This window comes from Tachypleus tridentatus, chromosome 13 (genome assembly GCF_004210375.1).
Source record: "Tachypleus tridentatus isolate NWPU-2018 chromosome 13, ASM421037v1, whole genome shotgun sequence".
Taxonomy (NCBI): Eukaryota; Metazoa; Arthropoda; class Merostomata; order Xiphosura; family Limulidae; genus Tachypleus; species Tachypleus tridentatus.
This window is the reverse complement of record NC_134837.1, coordinates 217829009-217853066: the sequence shown is the minus strand read 5'-3', so window position 1 is coordinate 217853066 and position 24058 is coordinate 217829009. Positions and strand designations below refer to the sequence as shown.

Here is a 24058-nt window from a genome sequence, read left to right as displayed (position 1 = left end):
ACTAGCTTATTGTTTCCATGAAACACTCTACTCGACTACCGCTAGCAACTAGTTTACAGCGAGTCATCAATTAGGTTCCGACGATAAAGGTCCGGCATGGCCAAGCGTGTTAAGGCGTGCGACTCGTAATCTGAGGGTCGCGGGTTCGCATCCCAGTCGCGCCAAACATGCTCGCCCTTTCAGCCGTGGGAGCGTTATAATGTTACGGTGAATCCCACTATTCGTTGGTAAAAGAGTAGCCCAAGAGTTGGCGGTGGGTGGTGATGACTGGCTGCCTTCCCTCTAGTGTTACACTGCTAAATTAGGGACGGCTAGCACAGATAGCCCTCGAGTAGCTTTACGCGAAATTCAAAAAATAGAAATACATTTACCTTTAAGGCCTGGCATGGCCAAGCGCGTAAGGCGTGCGACTCGTAATCCGAGGGTCGCGGGTTCGCGCCCGCGTCACGCTAAACATGCTTGCCCTCCCAGCCGTGGGGGTGTATAATGTGACGGTCAATCCCACTATTCGTTGGTAAAAGAGTAGCCCAAGAGTTGGCGGTGGGTGGTGATGACTAGCTGCCTTCCCTCTAGTCTTACACTACTAAATTAGGGACGGCTAGCACAGATAGCCCTCGAGTAGCTTTGTGCGAAATTCCAAAAACAAACAAACAAATTTACCTTTAAATCAAATCACCAGATGGTGAAAACTTGGTTTTGGTTTCGAGATTGACTTTGCGTCATTCAAAACACAATAACTAACTAATTGTATTACATATTGACTATGAGAATAATCGCGGAAACAAAGTCGTGAGTCTTGTTTAAATATTGTGCTTTATGTTTAATATTAAAACTTACTTTTAAGGATAGGCGTATTGATAAATAAAATGTGTGATCGTACAAAACAGTTGGACTCAGGAAAAGTGTTGTCGAACTTAGATTTTGTTACTTGTCCTGTGTGCCAGGAAATTTTTGATAATCCAGTGAATATTTGTTGCGGTCATGTGTAAGTTCAAAGTTAAAAGAAATGTATACTTTATTTTTAACTTGTTTTAATCATAAACTATCAGGAAATTAAGAGATTGTAGGCTGAAACTCTCAAACTAGTTTACTTTCTTTAAATGCTAAGATTGAAAACTTTAGTTTTTATACTCCATTTTTTTAAGCGAAGTATTATTATCAAATAATACTTTCAACATAATGTAGATTGTAGAAGAACAGGGTATATATTACTTCATTTTGTATATTACAACTTTTAAACAAAACTAAATCGGTTGATAAATAAAATTGTAACATCCTTAAAACCAGCCCTTATTGTTTATATATTTATCAATTAAACTTTCCCTCAAGCTCACTTAAAATGGCTGCTTTCACATCTTCCAAAGGTAATCCATTTCAAAGGCCAAACGCCATGTTAACAAAATACAACTGTCTTAGCTGAAGATGACACCTATCCTACTAAAATTTATATTTATTTCCCCATCTTCTATATATCTCACTATTAAATTTGGAAAAAAATATAGAAAATCCGTATTACCAATTCCCTTTGCAATTTTAAACACCTAGTGAGATCCCTTACTCTTCTTTTTTCATGAGAAAACAATTTGATAGAGTTTAACTTTTCCTTGTATGACAACCCCTCCATCCCAGGTACTATTCTAGTAACCATTCTCTCAATCATTTCCAACAACTTAACGTAGGTAAGGAACCCAAAACTGAGCACTGTACTCCAAATATGGCTGAACCAGTGACATGTACAATTAAAGTATAATCTGTTTAGACTTGTGTTAAGTATTTCTGTAGATACAACCTAAAATCCTATTTGCCCTACCAACAGTAACAGCAAACTGCTTGAAAGACTTTAAGAGACTGATCAGTTATTACATCAAGATCCATTTTTCATGACAGTGTTAAGGTTATTTATATCCAAATTATACTTTTAATTCAAATTATGATAATCCACATGCATTATCGTGCATTTATTATAATTAAAACCCATCTGCCATTTGTCAGCCAAACTCAGTAAATTATCCAAATCTTTTTATAAAGCAGCAATATCCTTTCCACAGCTAGCAACACCCATGACTTTAATATCAGCTACAAATTTAAGTAATTTATTGACTTAAAAAGAGAAAAGATCCTAAGATTGACACTTAGGTACTGCACTTGTGACATTAATCTAATTTGACTGAACTCCATTTGCAACAACCCTCTGCTTTTTTCTTTTCAGCCACTCTTCTACTGAATTTGCTAACTTATCCTCCACATGTATAAAAACAATCCTTTATATGGCACCTTACCAAGTCCTTTGTGAAAATCTAGATACACCAAATCTACACCCTTACTATCATCAACATAAACTGTTAACTTTTTCAAATTGTCAAAAGATTTGTAAGGCAAAATTTTCCCATAGTAAAACCATGTTGACCATCAAATAAAGTTCTAAACTGTGTTAAATGATTTTGCATAACATTTTTAATCAGACTTTCCAGAACTTGTCTCACAACTGATGTAAGACTAATGGGTCGACAGTTACTGGGACAATTGTTATCACACCTCCCTTGAAAAGAGGAGCTACATTAGCCAACTTCCAGTCTTCTGGTATCTGCCCATTATTCAAGGACTGACAAAAAATATTAGTAAGTGGCATGCATATCCACTATTTAACCTCATTTAAAACCATTGGGGAAATATTATCTGGCCCAGAAGTCTTATTGTTCTCTAAGCTTCCCAGTGTTTTCTTAACCAACTCAGAATTACTGCAGTCATTTTTTTTATCTTGTTTCAACTGTTCAAGATATAGAATACTGCTTAAATCTTCATTGGTCAAAAACAAAGAGAAGGTAAAGTTTAATAACTCAGCCATGTCATAATCATTATATACAAGCCTTTTTTATCACCTGTCAAGTGCCCTACCCACATCCCAACATTTTGTTTACTCTTAATATATATAAAAATATCCTTACTGTTAATTTTTTATATTTTAAGCCAGCATTTTCTCATGCATCCTTTTTGATGTCCTAATTTGCTGTTTTACCAACTTTCTTGATGTTTTCTAATTTTCTAAATCCCCTGTCATACAAGTCAATATAAATTTTTTAAATTTATGATGTTTTTTTTTCTAATTTAATCTTTCATGCTCTTTTTGAGTCAGCCTGCTTTTTACTTCCAGCCACCCTTTTCTTTCTGTGAGGAAGATGTGCATTTTTAAATATTTAAAAATTTCCAAGTGTTCAGTGTCTCCCAATAATTCAGCTGCCCAAGTTATAACAGCTTATTCTTGTTGCATCCCTTCAAAAAAAATTTTTTTTTTAAATTTGTAACCAAAATATCATCATTTATTATCTTGATGTACTATGAAACATCAAGCCTTATAGAGGAATGATCACTTTCAGCCAGATGTTCCTCAGTTGCCAACTTCTTGATCATTTTTATATTGAAATTAACAATAATGTAAAAAGCAGTGTCTGGAGTATTTATTGACTAACTGGTAAGAAAAGCCATCTTGGAGAGTTTCCAGAAACCTTTCTATCTTATGGTTTGATTCTTGTATTCCTCTAATATATCTATACCTATATATATATATATATATTTATGTGTGTGTGTGTGTTTGTTTGAAATTAAAATCACCCATAATTGTGACCTCATTCACAGCTGAAATATTAATATCATTGCAAAGTTTCTCACTAATTTAATCAGTATCATTTGGTAGATTGTAACAAATTCTCACTAAAAGCCATTTCCCTTTATATCCATTAATACAAAACAGATGGATACAATCTTTTTGCTGTTATTTTTGATGGCATGTTAATATATCATATAGTTCATTGGAGATAAATAGTAAACTTAAAACATTGTAAATTGTGTCTAATCAACCAATATTGTGATACTTAATCATTTTTCAAGAAACTAGGAGTGGTTCTTTCATTTTGGAGGTCCTAAGCATGAATATTTTGGGGCTTTACAAAAAAAATAATTGAATTTTTTTCTCATTAAACAAAAATTCATGAATATAACACATACCAATGCAATTATTATAAAGTTATTTCTGTTCATAAACTAATACCTCTGATTCATTTATACTGTGTTTATAAATGCATTTAGTAACCAATCAGTGAATGGTTACTGAGGTTTTGCTGGTACAATTTTTAAATGCCCAGTTAATTCTAAGAGGGGCTGTAGACTGATTGTGTGGAGAATATCTCTAGATTTCCAGTGATTACAGTACTAAAATAGGCAAAAATAAGGTACTAATAAAAAATACAAATTCCTGTCAGTCAGGGGCCTTCTGAGCTGCTTGTGCCCTATGCCTAGTGCTGCCATTGCAGTACATTAAATTTTATAAATACTAGTGGCCTTGTATACATTATGTATATGGAACAGCTGAAATGGATTAATATTAATTGTCATTGTCCACTTTGTGACATATTTCAATAAATGTACAGTCCAGTCTATTTTCCACTCCCAAGCAGTCTCTTTGAACTCAGTATTGTATTCACCCAGGCCAGCTCTCACCTGTCTCTATTCATTCAAAACTTGTCAGTTAAATTGAAAGATAGCAGACACCTTTCTTAGATGTTAAAACCAGGTGACCATTGATGTTTGATATTAACTGCATGCGTTTCCTACCTGACACTTCACACCTCATGCTACTCTGGTGATCACACGTACATGAACATACAAGTAGTATGTGTTCACACACTTAAACTTTAATTTGTAACATTTCTAGTTCAGTGTCTCTTTAGTCTTTTTGTGAGCAAAAGATTTGTTCAAAGGGAAAAATTCACACATTCATTTGTGACTTTTCACCCATTTTGCAATATGAAAAAATGGTGCCGGTGTGCTGTACTGGTGCATACTTCCTCAAAAAAAAAAGCCTGCATTTAAGTGTATTTATATCCAAATCTTTCACCATGGGCAATTTATTTATCCCTAAAAATGTTTTAAGCACCTGCAGTTTTCAAATGTTTTTTTTTTATTTAAGTTGAACAATAATGCTTTGTATTAGCAAGAAAAAAGTACTTTTGAAATTAGCACAATTCACCTATTATCATTTAAAAATCAAAAGTATAACTAATGATTTATCCAGTAATTGAAGAAATGCTAGGCTGACAACTTTAAAAAAATCCAGAATATACACATACCATTACAAAAACTTGTGCACAATTCATGTTTTATGAATCATATATTTTGTTTAGGTTTTATATGACAAATCATGATGAAAAGTTTACCGAAACTCACAGCTACTTGAGACTAAAATGTAAGGTATATGAATCTCTTTTAATACACACACACATATGTATACTAACATGTACATTCTTAAAAATTTTTTTATTGTTGAAGATTCTTTTTAATGATACCTTTTGATAATTGTTAGATAAAGTTTTTTGCTTTTATTTGGTATTACAAAATTTATTTCCCAGGTATTATTTAGATTATTGATATGTAAAAATTGACATTCTATTTACATTCAGAGTCTGTATTGATAAAGGCAAGACATATTTTGTGAATTTTACTTTTATATGGATGTGGTAGTCTAACATTATTTTCAAAAGAGTGAGGGGACAGTTTCTATATGTAGGACATGCATGAGATTGTTTGGTCAAAACAGTTCTATCCTGGAAAACGTCATGTCCTTTCCCTCTGTAATGATTACTCCATTTTATACAGATAAGCTTGTTTGTCTTACACTTCAATAAATAAAATTCATTATCATAGTTATTAGTATTTATAGCTTGTATTGCTAAAAGTAACTTCATAATATATCAGTTTTTTTTATTAAAATTAAAATTTGGAAGATACTTTGTTTTTCAAAGTTTCATAACAATTAAGTAATGTTTTCTATATTGTCTGTTCCTTCTTCCTCCAGATTTTGTGATAGATGCTTAGTGAGTGATGAGTGTGAAGGAAATACACCCACCTGTCCTTTGTGCAAAGCATCTTTTGACTCTGGAAAAAAAACAAAAGCACATGCCATTAACAACATAATTGCAACTTACAATGGATTATGTGGCACTTGCAATAAAAAGGTTTGTTATTTACTTTACTGTTCCCTGGAAATTTTCAGATATTTAGGACCAAATACTATTTATTTAAGAGCATAGAGTTTAGATAGTTGTCAAGGTACTTAGTTTATGAATGACCAGTATTTGTTTTTATATACTTTTCAATTATATAATAATTTTTATTAATTTCATAACAATTTCATAATTTCATAACAATTTTAGTAATCAAAGCATTACGTGATAAAATATTTCACCAGCATTGTACCTAACTTTTAGTGGAGAACTTTAGTTAATTGTAGATTATGGTCACATTTATTCACTATTTCAGTTTCATATCATAACATATAACATTTAAGGACAACATGTAACTTGATGTATCTGGTTTACCTGTCTACTACAGTATAAAAATAACTCAAAAGTTAACAAGTTTTTTTGTTCACAAAAATCAGACTTTTTAGTTAATTATTTTTACTAGAGATTGGTATGTTAATTTATTAATCCTTTACACAGTCAGTTTTTGTGAAAAATTATTTTCAAGTTAAGAATAAAAATACTATGCATTTATCAGTTTCATATTTCATTTGCATGGCCTGTAGAACCTCATGAATTAACATGAAATTTTTGGTAAAATTTTATATTCTGTCTCATAGTTTCTTTACCCTAACACTGACTTTAGCAAAATCATCAACTAAAAGTAAAAAGTGTCATTTTGCAACTGTTTTTAAATTGCATAAATTATATTAGAATTTCAACTTATTTATCTTTGCAACTTCAGCTGTGAACCATTTCAAATGTGTTTAATTTTATAATTGTATTGCTTATACACAGGAGCTGTTTGTCCTCATTTAAAAGTAATCAGGATACCCTTATTTATGACATTAGAGTCATTTCAAACATGTTATCTTACCCAGGTTAGGTTCACAAGTCTTTTCTACAAGTCTTATTAAATCTCACAAATTCTGGTTCTTTTAGAAATGATTCATGTAGCTTTCAAATATATGTTTTAAAACACAGAAAAATATGTTAGTTACCATAATGGAATATCCCAAAACTATGATAATGTACCTTTTTTTACAAGTAGGCTAAAAAAATGTAAAATGTTTTATATTATTAGAACAACAAAACAGCTTAACACAAATCAAGCATATTCTATCATGTATCATATTTAGAGCCAAAAATAAACATTATAAAGTTTATGTAGAGGAGAATTTTCTTTTTTATATTATAAACATGTCCATTATCCCTGTAAAGTAAGCCAGAGAGGAGAATGGTTTTCCTGTAGGTTTGAGAATTGTTTATTATCAGCAAGTAAGGAAGGTAGGAGGCTCAGAATATAGGTTTGTGTTTGGAATTTTGTGTGATTTGTATTTATAATTGATTCAAAGTTGTGGTAGTCTGTTACTGAAGTTAAACATTTCTTAAATTGAAAAATTGGAGATGAGATGCATCACATGACACAGAAAAATAAAGATTAAGTATTTTAAAATAAGAAATTAAGACTTTTATAAACATTTGAAAAATAACTTTTCATGCTAAGTTTATTGATATACATGAAGATGTTTGATTAAATTTTGAATGTAACATTGCAAAAAGTCATAACCTGTGCAATTTTGCTTTGACATATGGAAAGAGAGAAGTAGATTTTATGATAGTTTGTATAGTTAGTTTTTATTTCTGGTTATTTTGCCTAACGTCTTAAGTTAAGGTTATATTGTTGAGTTAGGAATTGGAAGTTCATTTGTGTTATTTATTAAGTCTTAGCATCATGTTTTCAGACTGTGAGTATATTCTATTTAACTTGAGAAAATTATAATAAATACCCAAATGTAACATTTCAAGCATTATTAGTGTTAAATAAAGCATTAGTTACAAAGCAAATGGATGGAAGAAAGTCAGTTGGTTCATAATCTAAACATATCCTTCTTTTGTTTATAAAATCCTAAAAATACTTTGAATGAATTCAAACTGACAATACATACAGTGTACCATTTACTCCAATAATCTGGTATAAAATTAGGCCTGCATTGACTCTGTAGCTTTATTTTCCGAAAATAAAATACTCTAATAGTCAGAACTTTTTTATAAATCTCTAAGCACTGACATCCTGTTAATCTTACTCTGCATTTTCAGGAAATTTAAGATTTATCTTGTATTCTTTAAACTACTCCAGAAGTTTTTTCTTTGACATCTGCAGTGAAAAATGCAAATTTGAGCATATTATTCTAAAATTGATCTAAGAAAAATTTACAAAACAAATTTATTCCTCTCAGTTAAAACTGTACAAGTATGTGTGAGCAATATGTTTTTTATTTATTTACCCAGGCAGAATCTCAACAAAAGGTTATGTTGGTTGCTTGTAGTTTCCGTTATTCATCACAATGAAATTCTCACACTTCAGTTCTCTGTTAAAAAGTAGTTCATTTTCAAACATTGTTCCCCACGGTGTGGATTCCTGTACGTGGTGAGGGGACTTTCCAGGGAAGGTTCTGTTCTGTCTGGTTACCTTCTCTGGGATCTAAAGATCCACCCACGTGTTTGCCTTGCGTGGCAACCTGTGAAGGGGAGGAAAGGATCCTGGTGGTTGAGGGGTCCAACCCTAACACACCACTTTGGCCTTGAATTCCTGTAGATGGGCGGCCTTTGGGTGGCCCTCCCTTAGGTCAATCGGCTAGTCCACTTGGGCTAGAGTCAACCAAGTACCAGTGTTGGAAGTTCTCAACAGGTGTTGTGGACATTGTGCTTGATGCTGGTGTTTTGGTATAGTGCTCACGAAACCCTGGCGTTGCTGCATGTCCTTGCATGACATTGTTGTGCGTCCCCTCATAGGGCTCCATGGTGGGTGGGGTCAGTGGGTACCGAAATTTTTCTTTTTTCCTATGGATCCTCAAAAAAATTTAAATAAAATAGTGAAAAACAGTCAATAGGTAAACGACCACGTCTTGAAGACTCTGAGCAGCAATCTTCAACATCTGTAACACACGTACCTCATTTTCTTATATTACAATCTCTTTCAGAAAAACCTTTAGGGCAAATGTCCCCCTTTTTTATTCAGAAGGGACGAGAGGGTCTTGCTGGCTCTCCAAAGTCAGTAAAGAAGCTTCGATCTGGAGACATATTAGTTGAAACATCCACAACCCAACACAGTGAACTCCTCTTGAATTCAACAGCAATTGGGGACATATCTATTGAGGTTACCCCTCATGCTACCTTGAATTCATAATGAGGAATTATTGTTGACAGGGATTTGAAGAATGTCCCCGGGTTAGAGATTCTCGCTGGTCTCTCCACTCAAGGAGTTTCTGCAGTGAGGCACATATCCACTCACAAAGATGGAGTTTCACTGCCAACAGATACCCTCGTTTTGACATTTACATCATCACATGCACCTGCCACTACAAAGGCAGGTTATCTAATTTGCAGGGTACGGCCCTACATTCCAAACCCTCTCCAATGTTTCCAATGTCAGGTTTGGCCACTCAAAGACATCATGTCGTGGTTCCCTGACGTGCTCGTTGTGGTGGCAAGGACCACGATGCCTATGAATGTGACATGGACCTACATTGTGTCAACTGCAATGGCTCTCACCCTTTCTACTTTCATTCTTGTCCAAAATGGTTGGAGGAAAAAGAGGTGCAGCATTTGAAAATGACTCATAACATTAGTTATCATGAGGCTCGGAAATTGCTGCCCGCTACTCCATCTCAGACATATGCTGCTGCACTTCGTTCCACAACTACAGTGGGAGTGCAGACAGATCTCTCTGTGCTTCCAAGAGAATCGTTTTCAAAACAAATGAAAAGCCTTTTGACCTCCATGGTTAAAAAGGTTGATGAATCAACTTCCAAACCCATCTCTGTTCCTCCCATACATTCCAACAAACCTCAAGATCCACATCCTTCAGTTTCAAATACATGCATTTCTTCTGATACATCTTTTTCTCCCACCCCAAGAGGCAAAACAATCATTCATTGGCATCCTCAGTAACTGGAATCCCCTTCCAATAACAAAGACCTGCCCAATCAACCCAGGGCAGGATCCATGAAGGTTGATAGACCTCCTCCAACTAAGGACAGTAAGGAAAAAAGACGTGGTCATAAACAGAAGGGTTCTTCAGCCACTTCGCCTACCCATCATTAAAAATGGCTACCTTGATACAATGGAGCTGTCGAGGTTTACATTCTGATCTGGATGATATCAAAACACTGATTGCTTCCTACCATCCTGTATGTCTTTCCTTACAAGAAACATTCCTAAAACCTGCTGATACAGTCACCATGCGGCAGTTTTTTCTGTACAGAAATGACAGGTTGTGTGATGAACGAGTACATGGAGGGGTGGCACTATTGGTTGATCAGCATGTGCCCACCCTGTCTTTGTCACTCAACACACCCTTGGAGGTCATAGCCATCCGTGTTTCCTTGGGTCATACCATCATACTCAAGGTGAAAGCTTTTGCTGGGTATCTAGCACTTCTGCTTGTTCCTCCATTTTCTTGGCCTTCAAGACTCGGGCAGAGTGTTCACCTCATTTCTTTCGAACTGACTGTCTCTTTGACTATAATTGTCCCTTTACACTGGTGGAACTGAAAATGGCCCTTCATCGGTCTGGCAGTACATCTGTTGGACCTGATGATGTACACTATGACATGCTGCACCATCTATCTCCTGCTTCTCTTGATGTCCTTCTAATTGCCTTTAACCGGATTTGGCAGGAGAATGTTTTTCGTGATGCCTGGTGCCAGGCTATTATTTTACCTTTCTCTAAGCCAGGGAAAGATCCCAAGATTCCTTCAAACTACCATCCAATTGCTTTGACGAGCTGTCTCTGTAAGACCTTAGAAAGGATAGTTAATGCTCATCTTGTTTGGTTCCTCGAATCAAACAACCTCCTCTCGCCCACTTAGTGTGGGTTCCGACGACAGCACTCCACCACAGACCACCTAATTTGTCTTGAAACATCTATCAGAGAAGCCTTTCTCAACCGCCAACATCTTGTATCAATATTCTTTGACATTGAGAAGGCTTATGACACAACATGGAGGTATGGCATTTTGCAAGACCTCCATACATATGGGTTACATGGCCATTTACCCATGTTTATAAAAAGTTTTTAATGGACAGGTGATTCCAAGTTCGTGTGGGTTCGATACTTTCCTGTTCTTTTGTACAGAAACTTGGAGTCTCTCAGGGCTGTGTTTTGAGTGTCACACTTTTCAGTATAAAGATAAATGCCATCACTGAACAACTTCCTCTCACTGTTGCAAATGGGCTGTATGTTGCGAATGGACTGACACAAGATGTGAAAGTTGTTGAACATGAGATATATTGAGCGGCAACTACAAACTGCCCTCAATCATGTACTTAAGTGGACTATGGCAAACGGCTTTAATTTTTCTCTCTCTAAAACCATTTGCATGCACTTTTGCCACCAACGGGGTATTCACCCTGATCCTGAACTTCGTATCTGTGAAGTTTCGCTGCCAGTGGTCCCTGAGACCAAGTTCTTGGGGCTTATCTTTGACCGTAAGCTGACCTTTATACCACACTTAAAGCAACTACGGGTCAAATGCACAAGAGCACTGAACATCCTCCGTGTCCTCTCTACTGCCAGTTAGGGAACAGATCGATGTTCTATGTTAAAGATATATCGTGCTCTTATTCAATCAAAACTCGACTATGGATCAGTGGTCTATGGCTCTGCCAGACACTCGGCCTTAAAGATGCTGGACCCCATTCATCACCAAGGAATTCGACTCTGCACTGTGGCTTTCTGCACCTCTCCAGTTCAAAGCTTATACGTTGAATCTCATGAACCTTCTCTGCTCCTTCGCCATTTGCAACTATCTTTACTATATTCTTTGAAACTTCATTCCTTACCAAAGCATCCCACTTGGAGATGTGTTTTCCTTCCTCAGTGCGCCATACTTTTTCAGAACAGACGATCTGCCATTGCTCCTTTTGGCCTTCGCATCCAGGTGCAATTGGTTGAATTAGGTCTGTCCTTGGATAACATTGCAGAATCCACAAGTCAGCCCATCCCACCATGGCTTATTACAGCCCCCAAATGTGACCTTTCTTTCAGTCATCTGAAAAGGGCAGATACTCCAGACTGGAAGTACCGTTTTTTATTTAATGAACATCTTTCAAACAATCATTTAGTTCCAATTTATACAGATGGTTCCAAATCAAGTAATTCAGTGGGCTCTGCCATGGTTTGCTGTGGTTCGGTGGTTGTGAGCAGACTCCCCTCTACAGCCTCTGTGTTCACTGCTGAACTGTACACCATATCTCTTGCCCTGGATCATATTGAAGCTGAGCAGTACTCCAACTGCACTATTTATACTGACTCGCTTAGTTCTATACTGGCTCTGGAATCACTTCATGTTGGCTCACACCCTGTTCTCACTGATATTCAAAACCGACTTGCACATTTCTCATTAACATCTACTTCTATCCAGTTTTTCTGGATATCAGGCCATGTTGGTATTCACGGGAATGAGCATGCAGACACGGCAGCTAAATCTGTCTGCTCAGGCACTATCACCACTGTGCCTATTCCGTACATGGACTATGGTCCTGTATTCAAGGCTCAGCTCCGTGCCAGCTGGCAGTCCACTTGGAGTGAGCAACGAGACAACAAGCTTTTTCAAATATAACCCTATATTGGGCTTTGGCCATCTAGCTTCCATAAGGTTCAGAAGGAGGAAGTTGTTCCATCTAGACTACGCATTGGTCACAGTTTTTTAACTCATCGTTTTCTTTTATCTGGAACTGTTGCACCAGTGTGTAGTTTGTGTAACACTCAAGTCACTGTAAGCCACATTTTACTTTCTTTCCATCGTTACGACTCTCAACAACGGCACTATTTTAAACATTTTTTTTCCCAGGGTTTATCTGTAACATTGGACAGTGTTATTGGTGATGGTGACACTGTCCACCTTGATAAAGTTTTTAGTTTTTTAATGGACATTAATCTTTCTAATCTCATTTAAGTGTTTATCCATTACACCTTTTTAGTTGTGGTTCCCTTTTCAAAGTTTCAATCTCTCTAGTCCAAGTTGAAATTGGAAAATGGCCAGAACATTAAATAACTCGACACCAGACTGGAAAGGCCAACTTCAGGTGACTAACGCTGCTGTTAGAACTATCCGTTTGAAGTACCCGTTAGTCGTCCTGGCGAGTTGTTATTCTAATTTTGCTGCATGTCTTTTAAACTTTTATTACTTTACCCTTTGGTACTGGCCATAATGACACATAACCCAGAACCAGGACTGGAAAGACCAACTTCAGATGACTGATGGTGGTTCTGGTACTTGCCTGTTAGTTTTCCTGGTGGGTTATTATCATTACCATTCTGCTACAGGTTTTATGCAATTTTCTGTTTTTAATTACTGTTTTGTTTTTACCTTCGTTTACTTTTACAAATTTTGCTACATTTACTTTACTTTTACCTTTTTACTGGACATTTGGCTACTCGTTATTACGATTTTGCTGTATGTCTTTTAAAACTTCTATTATTTTACATTTTGATAATGGCTGCTATGACACATAACTTGGAACTAGGACTGGAAAGGCCAACTTCAGGTGACTGACGGTGGTTCTTGAACTTACCTGTTAGTCTTGCTGGCGGGTTATGATCATTACCATTTTGCTAGAGAAAGTACTTTACAATTCTTTTACTCTGCTTTCTCTCTTAACATTGTAAACTAGGTGTCAACATTGGTTTTATGCTTTTTCTGTTTTTCAATGATGTTTTGTTTTACCTTCATTTCCTATTCTGTATTTTACTACATTTAATTTGTTTTTACCTTTTTACTGGAAGTTTGGTGCAGATAGCCTAGCTGCTTTGTGCCATAAAACACTAAATCAGTCAATCAATCAAACATTGTTGTAGAAATTTAGCCATATACTGTAGCTAGAGGTAACTGTTTCATTTATATAAAAAGCAAATTAATGGTGTTAATTACGATAATAGACTTTAATATTTTGCTTCAATAAATCTTTCATAGTTTTAAGAGTTTTATTGTGTGTTTATAATTTATGATGTGTTTGTGGAACTATGTTTTTTTTACTCCCAATTGTAGAATTTCTGTATTTTTGGAGCCATTTCATACCTTGTGTGTGTGCATGGTTCTATTTTTTGTTGTTTCAGTCTGTTACGGTATAATTTGTGTTTAACTGAGAAAGACCTGCTGCAAAGCCTGTTATATAACTGAAAAAAGATGGATTTACTGCCTAAATAAAAGAATAAAATAATTCAAGTATGATAGGGATTTTAATATAATTTTTAAAATTAACATTGATTTTCAATACTTATTATGGAAACATCTTTCAGAAATGCTACACACGTATCCACAGAATTTATCGCTATTTTCTTGTGCTACTCCCATAAAGTTTTTGTACATCAATCAAGAAACGTACTGGAACTAAAGAGAAAAGGTGGGAGGGTGTGTTGAGTGTCTATCAAGTTCTGTTGAGGACTTGGGCTTCCTTGGAACCCCTTTTCTAGAATGATCACAATCCACTGTTTTTGATGGCTTTGCTTTTGTACGTTCGTCAATGACTTTGCCACTTAAGACAATGTTAAGCTTCCTCAATTTGGGTCTTCTGTTCTGCATACATTGGCACCAATAGTGTATGCATCAGCCAAAAATGGTCTAATCTTTTCCTTTGTATGCACCCATTGTTCATTTCCGCCCTCAACTTCACCCTCAGGACACTTTCTTGGGCCCATTTGATGGCTATTTGACAGGTTAAAATACATAATCTCTTTTCATGTCTGGCTTTTCTGATTTAGTGTTAGTCTTCACATAGAAACGTTTTCACTCCGCTACCACTTAATCTCACATGTTTTTCATGTGATATTGCTGTATTGTTGCTTGCAAATAAGAGTGAGATAACCTTCCTCCAACAGGAGTGTGACACTGCCTTCTAATGCAGTTTGTTCCTTCAGTGCTTATTAATTAATCATTACTTTTGAAATTTGACATTCGTGCATGGGTGCTTCTCTTTTTGTTGGGAGTCATAATTGCTTTTGTGTTGTGTGTGGTGGAGCCTTGCATGTGGTTTGGTCCTTTTTTTGACCTTGACACAGAATTTTTGCTTCATATAATTCCTGTCTGTAAGGACTTGGATTTTAGGCAGTCTTTCCCTGGTGCCTAAATTTGTAAACAATTCTTTCAGTAAAGACATGGATCAGCCTTGATATTCTGCATTCTTCCATGACATTTCTTCTCAGGTTTGTTACTTTTTTAACTCTTTTTATTTTCTATTATTCTTTACTTTCCCTTCCTCAGAATGTTATAGTTTCTTTCTGTCCTTAATATGTGAGTAGCTGCTGACAAATATTTCGTCGTAGTTTCATTCTAGTGCTGTAAGCATTATCCTCATTGAGAGATTGCAGATATGCCTCAGCTTACAATGAATCAGAAGCCCTTGGATTCCCGAAACTCTGTAGTTTGTTTTTCAGATTTGATGTTCTGATCCATTGTCGTCTGTTAGTCTTTCTTATGCACATTTTTCTCATCTCTGTCTTATCTTCATTCTTTTTTATCTTCCATCTCTTTCCTTTTGGAAGCAAGCCATCATTACTAAGAGGGTTCTTTGGAATACATATATACTCTGCTTCTTTTTACAATGGAATATTCATCTTCCTTGACTTTGCCCATTCATACCTGATTACTCTGTTGCAGAGACTTGTTGGGGAGGAATGCCTTTCTTGCCCAAGTACATTTACCTCCTCCATATCTCAGGGACTGTCATCTGGTTTCTTTCTTTTTTCATTGGATGTTTGATGGGTTACCTGATTCTGCATACAGTCTGTATCTTTGATGTATGTTGCCAACTATGTCTTGTTATACCCACTAGATGGGTCTGACATCTTATCCATTCAGTGTATTTTTCATTGGATGGAGAAGCACATTTGTTTCCATCTATTTCTCATCAAATTTGCCATGAAAGTCACTGGCTGCTTTCATCCCTTGTACATTGGAGAAGATTGTTTGGACTGACATGTAAATGACCACTCACACCTATGTTGCACACTATCTCCAAAATCTGGCCATTGTTCCTCATCAGGCCATCAACTGCCTTTGGTCACTGTTATTCACATATCTATTTCTGACTGAATAAGTCTTTCTTTTGTTCTTACTTTCTTTTTACAGTGCCTCTAGTTCTTTATGGAATGTTGCTTAGTAACATATATTGCTGCTTAGGCATGTTGAACTAAAATTTACACAATGTAGAACACTTCTGGCCCAACTAAACATTTACACATGAGGTGGGGTGTTCCACAAGACTGCTTGAGATATCTTCTTGGTGCTTATAGTCCAAAACGAGGCCTGATTTAGTCCGTACCCACATTGTAACCAGCAGAAGTAAGGCAAGTGGGGGATTCTTGCCTACCCTCCATACTTAGCTTAAAATCTACTGATAAATTGCATTTAAAAATGGGGTTTTCATGGTCATCTGTTTCACTGTGTGAACTATACAAAAACTTATATAATAAGTAAGTGATGTAATTCTCATAAAATTTTTTCCAAACATCAAACTAATGGATGAAATTATTTGAAACTTGACATAAAATTCTAAAGGTATTTAGTTCCACAATCAGTTCTGCTATTTCATTTAGTAATTTGTGCTCAGACTCTGAATAGTTCACCTGCAAAGTGAGTTTTTTGTGAATTATAAAAATACTATTTTGTACCTTGCAGTTTTTACATTTCATTTGCCTAATAACTGAATATCAAGTGTTTTTTAGGGTAAACCTTTATACTTTATTTTCCATTTTTTCTACTTTATAACTAACTAAATATTATCATCAGACATTGCAAGAAAATTTTTAAACGTGAGAAGTATGTACATGTCTTTTAAATTTCTGTTAAACAGCCTTAAACTATCTGCATTTAGTTATCTATTGAAGGTGGTGGCAGCTTTGAAACATTCATTACCATATTTTTCAGTGTATAAGATGCACCCCTATTTTCAAGGCTATCTTCAGGGAAAAACATATTTTTCATAGTTATCATTTATTTATTTGTTTAACATCAGCTTAATTATTATTATTCTTTAGAATACTTCAAAAGTAGTAGCAGAATAAAATTTTTGACCTTTGGTGTATGGGACACAGGGGGGTTTTGAGACCCCTTTTTTGGGGGAACAGATGAGACATACATAAAAAAATACAGTACTTGTTTCAACTGTGTTCATTTAGGAAAATTTGGAAACAGTTGAAAGCTTATCTAAGCACCTAATTATAGATGTATCTCAAGAGTATTGCTGTGGTATTGAAGATACAATGCATCAGAGTAGAAAATTTTTATAGCTCTTTTGCCATGTGATTATACATCTGTAGTATTTAAGTGGCTTTTTTACATATTTATTTTGAAATAAAAGACTTAAAACTAGGATAAAATAAAACTTTGAATCATAGCACACACAATAATATGAAACTCGTCCATATACATTGATGTTAAAGGCGTTTAATTAAAGTTTGAATGTAACAAAGTGACTTATGCAAAAAAGCATTTTAACTCTGTTGAATAATCTTAAAATATCTGTGTTTGGTCATGTTGCATAGCTTCACATTTTTACCTTTTTGCTTTGGTTTATTTTTTAATGTTTTATTTTAATTTCTAATTTTGTATATTCTATTATTTATGAAGAAGTATCACATGGAACCATCATAAACTCATGATTCTTAGTTTCTTAGCCTAGTGCAGAAGGGTTAACTCTTTTTCTAACTGTTGCAAATACTGTAAAAAACCATGGTAAATAGTATAGCTGATCAAGCTAACAACAGTATCAAAGACAGTTACATGCATCCTATGATGACAGCTGTGTGGTAATTTTAAATTAACCATGGATGGATTATAGTGTAAACTGAGCTCCTTCTAATGACTATATACACGTGTGTCAGTCAACTCACTATATGGACATTGTAAATCACAGCAAAGTATACAAGGTGGGCATGGCACCCATGAAGGCCTGACAAGATTTATCACTCTTTTCTAGGGCATGCAGCCAATATCTTTGTATTTTATTTGTCAGTAGTTTGATAGACCTACATTACCATCTAGACACTCACATACAGGACAAAGCATCTATATTTCAAAATAGCCCTTGTGAAAATTAAATTTTCTCATGAGAGCAAATTGCAGTTTAAGTATTGTTTTTAAATGCTTCTTTTGAAACAGAGGAATTAAAAGTTAGATAATATAAAAATTAAAATTATAATATATAAGTTAAGGAATTGAAAGTTAGATAGCATAAAAATCAAGATTATAATATATAATGTAAGTGTTATTTACATACATGGATAGTAAAGTGGTTTGATTAAATTTTGAATGTAATCCAGTAATGTAAGTACAAAGGAATTTAAAAATGGAATTTTTATGATACAGTTAAGGAAACATATTCTTATGGACTCCCCATTGTGCTTTCATTCTTCCTCCCATTTTTTTTCTCCTAGAGGAACATGGAAGTTCATAGCCACTGGGTTGGTGAACCATAAAGGGTGCTTCCTTAATATGACAAATTACACTCAGTAAAGTGGTTTTCTACATATATATTATAGTTTATCCCTTTTTCTGGCTTTTATCCCTACTACTGCTAAGTGGAAGTCAAGTTCTTCCAGATGGTCTTGTGCTGGATTAGCATTAGACCAGCCAACATAAGTTTTTACTTGGATGCAAGGTAGATTTTACCTTATTGTTCTGCTTCACTGAGTTTGAGATAAAGATTATAGGGATGTTTCTTCTACTGTAGCCCAGAAGCTGAGTTCATACTATACACATATAGTTTGATGCAGATTTTAGATTGTGTTTGTATTTTCTGCTTGTCCTTTTGACCCATCCTTTCTGGTGAAGTGTATGCCCCTGTTCTGTTTCAAGTTATAGGGTGTTGCACTCTATGGGTTATCTTCAGTCACATCCTTAAGGGGGACCATCTAGGTAAAATTTTACACTAGGATTCTACCAAGCTGTAAGTACAGGTTAGGTGTCATATCAGAAGTTAATATTTCTGAGCTTTAGTGTGTCCTCTACATTCAAACTTTTTCTTTACCTATGCAACAAATCTTCTATTGGAATTGCAAGATTCTAGTATATTTCTCAAGCAAACCATCATGCATCACCTTCTTACCAATAGGAGAATGATATGCTCATGTGATGCATATGACTCCTCTACTAAACTATCATTTTTCTTTGGGCAGCAAGGCCCATTATGGCCAGGTAGTTAAAGAACTTGACTTATAATCTGAGGTTTGCAGGTTCAAATCCTTGTCCCACCAGACATACCATTTCAGCCATGAGGAAGTTATAATATTATGGTTCATCCTACTATTGTTGGTAAAAGAGTTAATGATGATAAAGGTTGATGATAACTAGCTGCCTTCCCTCTAGTCTCACACTGTTAAATTAGGGATGGCTAATGCAGATTGACCTTGTGTAGCTTTGCATGAAATTTAAAACATACTTTTGACTGCACTTTGGTTCTGATGTGCTATTTTGTTTGTTTAAAGCTTCATGTTCGACTTTGTTTTCTCATGAAGTGGTTATTTCTTAAATTTGTTTTCAGTCAGTCTGTTTTTTATATTAATATCAGTTAATTCTAGTCACCTTAGATGTCAGGAATTTAAATGTTCAAGTGTCACATTACAAGCTGACAAAGACTTTGATCATCTTTTTCCACCTCCAGATCTTACCTTTCTTTCTCATTCCCAATTGATAAATCTACTAAGCCTGAAGCAGTCTTTATGTCTCAGGTTTGTGAGATTTTATCTATTTTTCCTATTTCTTATGTATCTTGTCCTTCCATATTGCATATACAATCTTCCCAACCCTTTTTTCATCTTTCCTTCCTCACCTGATTTTTGTGTTCATGTTGATGACTTTGTCTTACAATTAAGAAGATGGATTAGCATGCCTCATTCCCGTCAAATTTGGGATTACAGATAAGTTTGCACTTTCCAACCAATGTGATAACTGTCAATTTTTATACCAGCAGTTGTTAGGTTCCTTACTGCTTATTTGGGGGTGGCTCCCAAAACATTTGTCAGTCTTATCCATGCATGGTATGTTTGTTTGTACATTATCCTTACTAATCTGTTACAATATCCTTCTTTCGTACAGAAATATTGAATGGTTTTCTGGATATACATGTGCCCTTCTCTCCTCCAGTTTAGTTCACGTATCATCTTCAATTTTGGGGTTACATACATGGTTTTTTTGTTGTTGAGACCTTATAGGTCATGGTGTTATATTGTCTTAATTCTATTTACTCTTGACATATTTTAGAGATTTACATATGATCCAATTTTTGAGGCATATTTTTGATATAGTCCCAGAAACTCTAGTCTTAGGTGATATTGTTCCCACAACAATCTATTTTTATGAATATAGTAGCCTGTTTGTCCTCACATCCTCATATGCCTCCAGTTACCACTTAATGCCCTTCCACTTCCCAGCCTTTACCTGATCCTTCTACTAGAAGTGCTTCTTTTTGTCACTTTCCTTGACTACATGCCCCTTGCTGCCACCAGTATTGGTGACTTCCTAGTGGGTTTTGGTCTAGTGTTTGCTCAGCTGTTCAAGTTTCTTCATTGTTGGCATTTCTTTATTGGTGATCAGTTGGTGCTTCAGGTTTTGTCAGAAGGATTTGTTTTTCAGTTTTTTCCTCACTTTCTGTCAGTCCTTATCCTATTTCCTTCCCTCCTCAAGATCTCATCGCTAGCCAGTGTCTGTCTGAAGCAGCTCTGAACTACTTATTAATTCTCACATTTTTGTTGTCCCCAAGAAAACTGAGGATTGGTAGTTGTACTTGATTTATCTCACCTCAACCACTTTGTTTCACTGCTCTGAAATCTTTTCTCACCATGAGATAGGTATTTGTTCTTGAGTTGTGGATGATGGTTTCCAATGTTTACCTATGTATACTAATATCATTTAAGTTTTGCCCCATATCTTGAGTTTGTTTATATTGGGGTGGTTTATCAATTTTCCTTCCTCCTTTTGACCTGCCTCATTACTGTAGGTATTTTGCTGACATTTCCATGCTCTGGGAATGCAATTTCCTTATTACACAGATGACTGGCTTCTGGCTGATTGCAAACATGAATTGGCCAATCACACTTGGCAGCTTCTTTTGATAGTGGCTTGAGTGAGCTGGTTGATCAAACTAGAGAACTCTTTCTTCAAAGTCAGTTAATATCTTGTCCATTTAGGGCTCTTTTGCAACACCTATATCAGTCAGGGATAGTCATTTCCTTTACAACATTGTTCAGTGGAACTGTTGATATACCATGCTATCTCGGGTCAGTCACTTGTTGCTTGCATGGTTCTATTGCTTTTGGAGAGGTTGTTATCAAGTATCACAGGTCCCCCTCAGTCATGCCAATAAGAGATACCTTTATTGGCCACTTCAAGATGGATGAAACATTGCTTGGAATTCTCTTTGCACCCCCATTTCCTTTCCTTTTGACTGTGAGATGATCTGCTTAGGTGGTTGGACAAGGTTCATTGTTGGCAGGTGTGATTTTCTTCCCCATGTTTGGATCTACATATTATCATGGATGCATCACTTCAGGTTTGGGGACATGGTTCAATCATCATGAGGCTTTGGGCCATTGGTCTGCAGATGAAAGTGCTTTTCATATCAGTGTTCTCAAATTTCTATTAATACATTTGGCATTGTGTTACTTCCTTCTTCTTATTTAACATTGTATGCTGATGGTTTGTTCAAACAATTCTGTGGTGGTGGCACATATCAACTACCCAGGGGGCATTTCGTCCAGAGATCTGTTTTTGGACATTGGATCTCTTATACTGGCACCATGTACATTACCCTCATTGTATTTCATGTGCTAAGTGCTTTCAATCTGGTCACTGTTCTCCTTATTTTTAGAGATTTTTGTTATTGCTGGAGTTCTTTCCAAGTGGATGCCTTTACCATGGGCATCAACAAGTCACTCTCTTTTCATTGCCTGAAACTCATTTCCAGCTCTTGCAGCCGATGCCTTCGGCCAAGATTGGTCACACAATTATCTTTATGTGTACCAACCTCTCTTATTACTTCATTGGAGGACTTCTGTCACCCACACAACTTATCAGGTATTCCTGATTGCTCTTTATTGGCCAGCTCAGCCTTGGTTTCTGTGGTTACAACAATTGCTCCTCTCCCACTCTGTCTATCTTCCACTTTCTTCCTATTTTCTTTGTCAAATTTCGTATATCCTGCTTTTCATCATCTGCTTTTTGATGCTAACTTTTGTCCAGTTCTTGACAAGATTACAATGCAAAATCAGGGGTTTGATTCCCCTCGGTGGGCTCAGCAGATATCCTGACTTGGCTTTGCTATAAAAAACACACAAACACTCTTGACAAGAAGATCCGGTTTCACACATTGAGCCAATTTCTTGATAGCTGGTTCCATCTGTCCATCTTCCATGAAGGGTTACTAGTTCAAGTGAAAGGTGTTCCACCATTGGTCTAAAACTAGAGGTATCCCACTGACTGGCCTATTGTGGCTTCTGTGGTGAAATTAACAAGGTCAGTCTGGTTTCTTAGTGTGAGAAAAATTTAACTTCTGGATTTAAATATGCCAGATAACAAAGTTTTAATGTACATTAATCAAGTATGCACTGCTTAAATGATGCTAAAAATAACAAGAAAACAAATACAAGAAAAATATTAGAATTTGACAGTTGAGAAAATCTACTGTCAAAATCTACTAAGTTAGCATTTTGTTACATAACTGTTCTTCAAAGTTTCTATAAAACAAAGAAACAGATTAAACCAGCTTTGTATGGAAAATTTACTTGATAATTGCAGTAATTCAATAATCTCTTGGTTGAGAAATAAATGTTTGTAGATAATATTAATTCCATAGTTATATACAGTGGAATGCAAAATATCGAATGCTGACCAGATATGCTTGTATTTCACTTGTCTGTTTACTCACTAATGTTTTTTTTTTCTGTTTTGCTTGATAAAGAGTGCAATCTATGTTTTTTCTTTGCATTTTGACTTCCTTAAAGCTAGACCATTATGATTATATTATATTTGATGTGTTCTGTTGATTTATAGATGTTATGTACCATCATAATTATAGAATATTTTACTATATATATAGCCTAATATTTGTGTTACCTAATATTTGTTGATTTACTCTTCACTAAGTATGAAAAGTAATTAATATGGAACTAGTTCAGTGTTTGAGGTGTATTTATATATGTACCTGCTTAATTTAAATTCAGATTAAATATAAGATTTCCTTGTCAGTTTTAGTAATTTGATATCAGATAAACAACTGTAAGTTTGAGTACTCTAATCAAGTGTTGTTTTGTAAGGTGAAAAACATGTTCAGGTTAAAATTCTACTACAAACTGTGATAAAGTCAGTGAAGCCTCACATTGTTATAGAAAACTTAGCTAGTGGCAGGTCCTACCAGCGAGTTGGATTCCTTAGCTAAGTACTTGTTAGTATTTAATAATCAATTACAACAACTGAAAGGTAAGATTATTTAGATAAAATGTCTCATCAATGTAGGTATTGAGAAATAATTTTTTCCCAATAATTTTGTGAAAGAAATTTCTTTACTTTTGGTTAGAAATTGATGTAGTTTTATAAAAATCACCATTAGGCCTGCAATAATACAGTAGGGTAACTATACTTTGTAATAACATTTTTCCTCCACTCTATCTTTTATGATTTTTTATTCAAGATGACCCTCTCAAAACTACAAGCACATCAGTCGACTTGCTTGAACAAAGACAGTGACCTTGGTGCATATGGAGGAGAGCCAGTACCAGAAAAGTTAGTGCTGCCAGATGAGCCAAATAGAATTACTTTTAAATGTCCTTACTGTTCAATGAAAGACTTGAATGTTTATAGTTTATGTAATCACTGCAACCAGAAACATGAGGAGGAAAATATGGAAGTGGTAAGCCATAGATATATATTTATAGTTGTTAATTAACACAGTTTATGCTGACTAACTAGTATGGAAGGAATTAATTCCCTCTGTACTTAAGCAAAACTTCTCTTTATTGTAATTTTTTTATAATTTTTCTTCAAGATG

The 24058-nt window shown here is 35.3% G+C and overlaps 1 protein-coding gene across 2 annotated transcripts in view; it reads left to right on the top strand.

The window, feature by feature from the left end:
* Positions 1–677: 677 nt before the first annotated feature.
* Positions 678–24058, top strand: part of LOC143240332 (E3 ubiquitin-protein ligase RNF166-like) — a 29585-nt gene continuing 6204 nt past the window's right edge. The window contains exons 1-3 of one of the 2 annotated variants that reach the window (XM_076482593.1): positions 678–789; positions 5849–6008; positions 23702–23920. In XM_076482593.1, coding sequence (XP_076338708.1) covers positions 764–789; positions 5849–6008; positions 23702–23920 — 405 coding nt within the window. In that variant the 5' untranslated portion in view covers positions 678–763. Of the gene's footprint in view, positions 986–5848; positions 6009–23701; positions 23921–24058 lie in introns of both variants that reach the window. The other variant, XM_076482592.1, reaches the window with a different exon arrangement.